Source organism: Maylandia zebra, linkage group LG12, assembly GCF_041146795.1.
Source record: "Maylandia zebra isolate NMK-2024a linkage group LG12, Mzebra_GT3a, whole genome shotgun sequence".
NCBI lineage: Eukaryota > Metazoa > Chordata > Actinopteri > Cichliformes > Cichlidae > Maylandia > Maylandia zebra.
In genome coordinates this window covers 1,893,144-1,903,379 of record NC_135178.1, presented here as the reverse complement: position 1 = coordinate 1,903,379, position 10,236 = coordinate 1,893,144, and the positions used below count along the sequence as shown (strand labels likewise).

Below are 10,236 nucleotides of genomic sequence, written 5' to 3'. Positions count from 1 at the left end.
GTCGGCAACCTTTCTGATGACGAGTGCATCTAAAATTTCCTCAGAAGTCAGTGTGCCATATGATTGCATTAGCAATAAATGTAATAACGCTCTACATGAACAGTTACACACTATATAGAACAACCCTATAGGATTATGTGTTTGCAGATGTTGGCAGCTGTCAGCGAATAGTTATCAGCTATTTTGAAACAAAAAAAGACTTTTTATCCATAACAGCAAATGAACTGAACAACAGAAAATACAAATGCTATTTATGGCCTCCTCACAACAATGATAAGAAAAATAAACTGGGCCAATATGGCATGTTTGTTAATACAGAGACACATGTTAATGTGATCTCTGGTCTCCCACTCAGAGACACAGGTCTCCCAGTGTCCAGCATTCAGACGGATACCTGAGGACTCATGTGAGTGTATAAACACCTTTCATTGCTTATACCGTTACAAAAAATAAATAATAATAATTCATCAGCCCATAAAAACTAAAAATCACCATCGGCCCACCGAGCAAATGCCCCGTACGCCCGATGGCCAGTCCAGCTATGGTTGTGCCATCAGTTCACCCTTCGCGTGCCAGCTGTGGCATGCGTGCCTAGGGTTGACGACCCCTGGCATAGACAAATGAATTAAAAGGCACCGGGTTGCCAGGTTTTCCTTCATCCCCTATTTGCATGCAGCATCTAGCGTCCCTACTACCGAACTGCCAGTTTCTCCGCTTCTATCACTGCAAGCAGCAGCAAACCCTTCTAGCACAGTGGTGTCAGGCTCTTGCTATATCTGCCATGTGCAAACCGCAGTGACAAGCGTCTTACCCCTGAGTTGCCAGTTCCTGTCCATCCAGCATGCCTTGGCCACCGACACACTTATCTCTGTGTTCAAAATGCAAATCCTCTTGGATTTATAAACCAATATGGCAAAAATCACAAAACCCGTTTGTGGGTCCAGAGTGTTCGGGTGGTGGTGGGGGCTCCTCTGGCATTGCATGCTGTAGTTTTTAACTGTGGACCCTCAAGATGTCTTAAGATGATGTCTTCAGCTCATTGAAAGAACTACAGAAAAAAACAACCAGAATATTCTGAATATTTCTCTTTTATACTCTTTTGCACATCTGCCTCCCTCTCTCTCACCTCCTATCTGGACATCCAATCATCATCATTTATACAGAATCACCTGATATCTAGCCACACCCTATACTCTCACCTTACCCACTTTTAACTAAGGCACAAATTACTTCATGAAAAACCACTTCATTACATTTGTCTTATTTTCCACGTGACATAGAAAATTCCATTACATATGAACATCCAGTCACATACATACGGGCATGGAATAATTGGAACGCCTGAAATCAGTGATTTGTATGGGTAAGTTAATATGTTTGGCAATATAGACACATCTGTGCGTGTGTGCTGATTGTACAGGTTAGAGACTGCACAGCTTGCCTCACAGGTCTGTGAAGGCAGGCGTACTGTTCCCTGTTCAATTCAATTTATTTATTTACACAGCGCCAAATCACAACAACAGTCGCCTCAAAGAGCTTTATATTGTAAGGTCGACCCTAGAATAATACATGCAGAGAAAAACCCAACACTCAAGTGACCCCCAATAAGCAAGCACTTTGGCGACAGTGGGAAGGAAAAACTCCCTTTTTACAGGAAGAAACCTCCAACAGACCCAGGCTAAAGGAGGGGCGGAGCCATCTGCTGTGATTGGCTGGAGTTAGGGGAGGAAGACAGGACAAAGACATGCTGTGGAAGAGAGCCAGAGATTAATAATAACTAACAATTAAAGGCAGAGAGGTGTTTTCATTTATTGCCTATAATAAAAACAAACCTTGTATATGTGCTGTTTGTTTGTTTACTGTCTCGTAACCCCTCTCTTAGGATAACAGCAGGAACAGGTGATATATGGGTGTGATGTGTCCCTGCAGCTTTACTGTAGAGCTCCTCTAAGGAGTGAAGAGCACAGCCAATGTGCTGTGTTGATGACCCCGAGCAGTGTAGCAAAAGACAGCGCTCCAAAATGATAAATTAATACATAAATATATTTGGTTCATTTTAAAGACAAACCTAGTGAGCAGCTGAAGGGTCTGCACATGACAGATTTAGCCGAAGCATGGTGGAGCTCGTTGGGAACAGGAGACTGGTCAGCCTTAGCCGAGATATCTAATGGAAACATTGTGATTGGGATGGTGATCAATCAGGTGTATAGAGAGGCTGCAAGAAGTGTTGTTTATTTCACTTATCACAAAACGGCAGAGGCTAGAATCCTTTATTCATATTTATATTTTGAATAGTAGAATATTTGAGCTTCTTTATTGTTTTTGTACAAGCAAGGTATAGTGTACATTCTTTAGGCAATGCAGAGTCCCCTCAAACCAAAAACAGACAGTTGTACATCCTGCTGCTGCTTGTACATTCACACACAGCCACAGTCGTCACATTTGTGGGTTACGTTATACAGACGTCTTTGTACATTGCTGACTTTGATATAAAAGCCAAAATGAAACAGAAACTGGTACTGTTTTTTTCTTTCTGTATTCAAGGGTAACAGGGTAAGACATAAGGTAATATCTGCCCACAGATATTACCTGCATTCATTATCTCATGATAATTAATACAGATGCAATTTATACAATGTATTTGCATAAAATCCATCTTAGGGAAAAAGCTTGACATAGATTGACTGTCATCACTATAAAGAAACATAACCTCATATTAATTTAAATTGATTTATTTAATAAAAATCAAAATGCAGAAGCAATGTGTAAAAAGTTAAGTATACTCGAGCTTGTAGAACGACCTAAGCAGCACTCTAGAGTGTGTCCACAACTCTGAGTCTCCGTGTGGTCATCAGCTGACACACATCGTGCCCCTATCGTGTGTCCCAATCAGAGATAGTCAGGGGCGGGACCTCTGTGATTGGCCGTGGTCCTTTTGTGTGTATTTGAAAGTGCAGGCAGATAGAGAGGTGAGTAGTTTGAATAAAGCGATATCGATTCATTAAATCCTGAATCGACTTTTAAATATAAATGTCGAAACGCCAGAATCTCAGGTTAAAGCTCTCAAAACTATTTCAACAACCACCAAACAGTAAATGAGAGCAGGGCTCTATTTCAGGAAGCCGGTTTAGAAAACTCAGAGTGAAAAACGATACTCAGGGTTGAGTAACCCCGAACTGTCCAACTCGGAATATTCGGTTTCAGAAAGGCTGATAACAATTAGTTCAGTCAACGCGGAGTTGCTTTAACCCCAAGTTAAACGCGCGCACGAGGATACATAAAGCCCTGATTAGTGGAGCACAGATTAAGCGAGTCACCATGGAGACGGAGGGAAAGAAGGCGCGGTCAATGTATCTTACAGCGCTTGAGGCCGAAATTCTGATGGCAGCATATGCCGATAACATGCAAATTTTGCGGAAAAAAAGTAACACAGGCTCAGCTGCAAAAGAAAGGGAGCATGCATGGCAAAACATAGCCGACAGAGTCAATGCGTGAGTGTTAATTTAAACATTGATCTAGGGATTTCCACCCATTTAACACGTTATTTTATTATATTTTATTTTATTTTTTATTTCATACATTTTATTTTGTGATGTGATGTGAGCGCAGGTGCAACCCAACAGGCCCCAAACGTTCCTGGCAGCAAGTAAAAATGAAATATAAAAATATAGTCCAAACAGGTAAGGTGTAATTGTATTATGAGCCATAGTGCTTGGTCTGTTTGTCCGATGTAAATCAATTGCAGTTAGAGGCTACATTAATTTCCCCTCTGTAAGCACTTATTGAAATTATCTGAGCACATTACAAGTACATATTTGCTTACTCTGTATGCTCAAATGTGACCCGTTATAGCCAACAGAAAAAAAGCGGAGGCCCGAAAAACAGGTGGGGGTCCTCCACCACCACCACTCACAGAGCCTGACCACTTGGCTTCCACATTTGTGATAATGTTGGCAGCATCACATATGATCTTCACAGTGCAGAGAACACAAATTAGCATCCATTACTATAATGAAATAATTTGTTAGTTTGAAATGCTACAGGGAACTATGTACCTGTACATGAATGCTGTGGAAAGACTTCCTGTTCACATAGTCTCCTTCATTTACTGAAGGAGCAATGATTGGAATGTGAGTGCCATCTATACAGCCAATCACGCCTGGGAACCGTGAGAATAAATGTAAAATTTAAGTAGTAGTTCAAATATCACCACATCATGAATTAAGTTCTGTTCATCCTGATACCTGCAATTTTGTGGCATCCCTCTTTGATAAATCTTGTGGGTCTATGACCGGGGAACACCACAAACGAGTACAGGAGACGTTTCAGTGCAACTGTAACATTCCTGACTGCCCGACAGACGGTAGCCTTGGAAACGTGCTCAGCATCACCAATATTATACAGAAAGCTCCCGTTTGCAAGAAACCGAAGTGCAATACAAATAATATGTACAGAACTGAGAGGATGTCCGCGATGTGTCACATGAGCAATATTAGGCCTGAGGATGTTATTCAAATAAATTATAGATTGTGCTGAAAAACGGTAACGTTCACACAGGAAATCATCAGGAAATGATAAAATGTCCAAACGCGCTCTGATCACTCTCTCCCGGCGGAGAGCTCTGTGGAGAATTTGGGCTTCAACATCTACTGGCTCTTCAAGGAAGGGACACGCCATGTCTGACACTTCCTACAGTCAGGTTTCTGACAAAGAGGCGGAGAAGGTCAGGGTTAGTTGAAGTAAACCTGCTAGGGGGCAGGTTAGCTTCACGGAGTGTGTCGTCATAGTAACTCACTCAGAATTAATCTAAACTCGCTTTGTGAAACCGAAAACCCAGAGTTTTCGTTAACTCAGGGTATACTTACTCAGAGTTTGCACTAAACCGGCTTCCTGAAATAGGGCCCTGGTAACGGACTCCACACAAAGACGTAAACACAGCGTGGACCCCACGCATCAGAATCAGCTTTCTCTTTCTCGACTTTCTCACCTGATGGCCCGAACACGGACACGCCGTCGGGGCTGAAAGCCGGCAGCTCACCGACTCTGATGCGTCGGGTCTGCTCTGTGTTTACGTCTTTTTGTGCTCGATTCTGATGCTGCAGGTTTTATTTCTCTCCAACCAAAATTCACTGAACCAGCAGCAAAAGAAGCAGCAAACTATGTTTCACATTTGATAAATGTCGTCATTAATTCCCTCTGACCTTTGCTGTTTTGCTTCCAGCACACAGCTCTCTCTCTGTACTTCAGGAACAGTTTCCCGTCTCAAATCTGTTTTCTGCATTCATTGGCTTATTACCCACCGTCTACCGTTGTTTACAGCGCTGTCTTTTTCTTTTTTGTTAATTAAATGTCCTCGGACAAGAAAGACTCATTTCTGCTGTTCAATACTGAAGAAATTTATACTTTTTAAAATTATGCAAAATTGCAGAATATTTTTAAGGTTATCTGCTATAAAAAGCCAGGTCAGGAAAATCTCCTTCGATTTCTGTTTTATTCTCAGTTACTTTGACACAAAGGCATCTGCTGTGATGTTCAGACCTCTGATGAAGTCTCACAGTGTCAGTTCTGATAAATGATCAGAATTATAATATTTCTGACTATTTGAGGCAAAACTGAATCGAATCGAATGGATTACAGAAATCAGTGACGATACGCAGCCCCAGTGAGCAGCCTAGGCCTGACAGAAGCGGATGTAGCTGTCAGTAATGAGGAAAGATGAAAAGAACAATTGATAACTTATTTGTTAAGGCCTGATCCGTCTGAAATTCAAATTCTGACACGGAGCCATCAGCCCCTGAATGCTGAAAAAGCAGCAGTGTATCCAGAAACACATTATATGCTGCGATAAATGTGTCCCCTCCCCCCGCTGCCTTTCAGCAGCAAACAGGTCGTCAGAGGAGCCGATGTGATGATTAAGTTTAACATTGTCTACAATATTGCCGAAGAGCGTCAACGCTCTTTAAACACAAGCACTTTTTCAGTAACGTTGTGTTGACAAGATTGTTAGTTAATCATTTACAAATCAGTGTTGTCTGTATAGACAGCAATCCCCCCCCCCCCCCCCAAAAAAAGTGCACATGTAAAACTGCGGTGTTAAGCGATGCGGTTGAAAAATTTGGGTGCGCCTAACGTTGGTGCTGGTGCGCCTTGCAACCGTGGCAAAAAGAGTTAGTCTAGAGCTTTGCCTAAGCAACCAAAGACGTTAGTAATCTTTTGTGTGTCACGTCATCAGTCACTCAGGTGTCTCGTTGTCCTTCACACAGCTGCTTCCATGCTTTGTCGGTTATGAACAGCTCTCTTAAGGTCCACTACAGCATTTCACCCAGCTTGAGGTGGGACTGGGCCATTGCAACACCTTCACATTTGCTTTGTCACATTTTACTCTAGAATACTTTGGTATACCGAGGAGTTTACTCAATGATTGCAAGGTGCCCAGGTCTTGTTGCTGCACAAGAAGCCAACGAGTTAGTTCAGATGCAGTTTTGCAAAGCTAAGCCATGCTGGTATATTCTTTTTAGGCTCTTTTTCTCGGAAACAAATGCAAAGATGCCATACTTGTTCCATGTTTTTTCTTACTGTATTATATTTAACGTGGCTAACTGAGGCACGTGGAGTCTGAGTGTAGCTCTGAGTATTGCAAGAGCTGGAATGAATTTGCTGAGACATCCACTGAGACGAGACGACAGGAAACTGCCATGAATGTTTTCCACTTGTGAAAAGTCTTTGTCACTGTAGAATGATGGATTTGAAACTGTTTGGAAATGCTCTTATGAGCCTTGTGGGCAATAATTGCTTTTTAGGTAACTGCTGATGTCTTTTCTCCATGGCAGTGAAGATACTAGATAACTGAGTGCTCCAGATCCACAAACTGCTAAAACTTTTCCTTTTCTAGAGGTGATCAAATCTACTGATAATCAATAATCACTGATTATGCTCATGCAGGATAAATAGGTGTATTTACCCACTTAATTCCTACAGGAAACAGTAGTTAATTTTTCACACATGCTTCTGCGTTTGGGCTGAATTTATATTAAGTGAATAATGATGTTGGAACATGTCATGGTTTGTTGTTCCTCTGAGGTTATATTTACCTCATTTTAAAATGTGATGACGGATCATTTCGGGTTGCTGTAGCTCAGGAGGTGGTGCAGGTCATCTACTAATTGAAATGTTCATGGTTCAATCGCTGGCTGTCTGCCGAATATCGTTGGGCGAGATACTAGCCCCGAGCTGCTCTCCGGGGAATCCACCGAGTATGAATGTGTGCGATTGTTAGATCGAACACAACCCCCAGAAAGAAGTGCTTGTACAAATGGATGAATGAGGCAAGTTGTATAAAGCGCTGTGAGTGCTGGGATAAAGTAGAAAAGTGCTATATAGGAATGAGTTAATTTACCATTAAATTTTGGTAATAAACAAGAATAATCTGCTCAAAATACTGTGATTCTGAGCTGAGAGTCGAAACACGACTGAGCCCACAAAGTGAAACCTACGTAACTTAATTCTACATAAACGAGGGTTTTTTTCATACATGGGTTTGGTGTAGAAAATGTAACTAGACATCGGCAGTGCCCTGTGGTGAAACTCGGGGTACTAGTAGCAGATACAGGTATGTTCAGAGGTTTACATACAGCCATCATGTGCATGAACGTTACATTTATTTTGGGCCTTTAAAGTTTAAAAAAAATAAGAATGAGGTGAAAAAGTTTGAATTTGTTTTGGATTTTCTCTCATCCATGCTGGGTCAAAAGTATACGTACATGCAGGCTCTCTCACTCTCTATACATAATGTTTAATAACTTATGCTGATTATAGATTATAGATTAATAGTATTCAGATTGATTGATCAATACTCACAAATTTAAAGGAACTCACTAAAGCGCAAAGGACTGTAGATTTACACACCATCTTACAATGCTGTGATGGCAGACATTCCCCAACTCTGTGAATGGTACTCATGGCCACTGATCAATGGTTGTTGATTAGCGGTCATGGCAATTTGCATACTAATGGTCATAAGCTGACCTCCCAGCCCAGTGTTCATTCAGTGCTGCTGGTGTCAGTCACTGTGCAAATGTCCTGTTTCTAAGGTTGGAAACCTGCAGTCAGCTGAGACTGAAGAAGTCACCTGATGATGACGAAACGTTTCTCCCACTGGAAACTCTGCGGCCAGACTTTTTGGGATTTCTTTAGCTGGATGATTGAGCATCAAGACAGACAACATCAAGTAATGTTTCATCTACTTCTGGAATAGCTTTCCTCAGCATGTTTGGGCCTAGCATAGGTCCATGCCAGAAAAGCAACCAATTTAAATGAACTTGACTAATTGTGGCAAGAAGAGTGATCAAATATTCAGCTGGAATTTCACCAGAGGTTTGTTGATGGCTACCAAAAGCATCTAGTGACCCACAATGTCATGAAAGTATGTAAACTTTTGCCCACAACTGTGTCTGGATGTGACTCATGTGTAAGATTGGAAATAAGATTTTTACTGTGCAAAACAAACATCATTCCTCTAATTTAACAATGAGGAAACTGATTTAGTTTCATGAACTAAGCGGCAATACACGTTACTATATATTGTGTTTCAAAATATCAACAGTAAACCATGAAGAAACTCTGCAGACTCTGGGGCACGACTAGGTACTGAAAATGTATCTGGTGTGAACATCTTTTTATTGTAATAATAAAAGCCTACATACACATGGATAATATTGGTTTTTGTGTTGCAGCTAGATGAGTTTGAGCAACAGAACAATCTTAACAACTCACTACAATTCATCAGCTATACAGGATGAGGTCCGGGCTGGGCTGAGGGAGTTGATCTGTGAGGTCAGTTTGTGGGTTAAATGTAAACAGGCTGCTCCTGGGCGGTCAGCAGGCGATACATAGCAGCAGGCATGGTCTTCATATGAATCTAAAGCAGACAGAACAGAACAAAGTAATCATCATGGAATTCTGATATAAAGGTTCTTATTTATATCATTACATATCTAATGGTATAATGGTATGTAATAGAAATTCGGGTAGGAAAGGGTGCCCAAGAATCAGAGATGCCTGAAGCCCTGAAACGATTGTCAAGAACCGTGCAGAAGTAATAAAAGGGGCTACATCCTGACATCAAGCCACTCGTGGACCACAAACAACATCAGACTACGGAGTGGTAAATGGACTGGTTCTTATATAGCACATTTCTACTCTGAGCAAAGCGCTTTATACAACTAATTCATTCACCCAATTACTTCCCATTCACACAGGCACTTATTCTACACTGTTAAGTGCTCACTGTCTAACATTCATACGCATTCACATTCTGATGGATGCATCGGAGAGCAACATGGGGTTAATATCTTGCCCAAGGATATTTGGCTGGTGGAGCCTGGGATCGAACCTTCCAGTTAGCAGCTGACCTGCTCCACCACCTGAGCTACAGCCACCCCACAAAGACTGTTGTTCAATTGTCCAAAGTCCTCTTTTCAGATAAAATTAAATTTTGGATTTTAATTGGAAGTCAAGGTTGTAAAAAAGGCACATGAAAGTCCCACCCACAGTGTCCTAAAGCTACTGTCAAATGGCACTGTTGTTGACCGTGACCACATGGGGTCTTGGAGTAAAAGGAATAGGAGAAACACCTGACCCAACGATACAGACCAGCTGAAGGCTGCTATCAGAGCAACATGGGCCTCATTAACAACCTCATAAACCACCATAAGTTGGTCAACAACAACACCTACACCAGAATGCTGTTTATAGACTTCAGTTTAGCGTTAAATACAATCCACCCCTCACAACTCATCAGGAAACTGACAGACCTGGGCATCAGTTCCCTCATCTGCAAATGGTTACTGGACTTCCTGACCAACCGCCCCCAACATGTCCGGCTGGATAACCACTGCTCATCTACCATCACGATGAACACCGGTGTACCACAAGGCTGTGTGATGAGCCCTTTCCTCTACTCCCTCTTCACCCACGACTGCAGACCTGCTGATGGTTCCAACACCATCATTAAGTTTGCAGATGACACCACGGTGATTGGCCTCATCAGTGACAACGATGAGGCCGCCTACAGGGAGGAGGTGGATCGTCTGGCTGAGTGGTGCGACAGAAACAACCTGCTGCTTAACACCGAGAAGACCAAGGAGCTCATCGTGGACTACAGGAGGAATGCTGACCCACATCCACCCATCCACATTAAGGGGACGGCTGTGGAGCGTGTGAGCAGCTTCAAGTTCC

The 10,236-nt window shown here is 42.1% G+C and overlaps 1 protein-coding gene across 3 annotated transcripts in view; it reads right to left on the bottom strand.

The window, feature by feature from the left end:
- Window positions 1-3,675: 3,675 nt before the first annotated feature.
- Window positions 3,676-10,236, bottom strand: part of apba1a (amyloid beta (A4) precursor protein-binding, family A, member 1a) — a 60,921-nt gene continuing 54,360 nt past the window's right edge. For all 3 annotated transcript variants that reach the window (XM_076890542.1, XM_076890539.1, XM_076890540.1), the window contains one exon: window positions 3,676-8,917. In XM_076890542.1, the coding sequence (XP_076746657.1) occupies window positions 8,846-8,917 (72 nt within the window). In that variant the 3' untranslated portion in view covers window positions 3,676-8,845. The remainder of the gene's footprint in view (window positions 8,918-10,236) is intronic.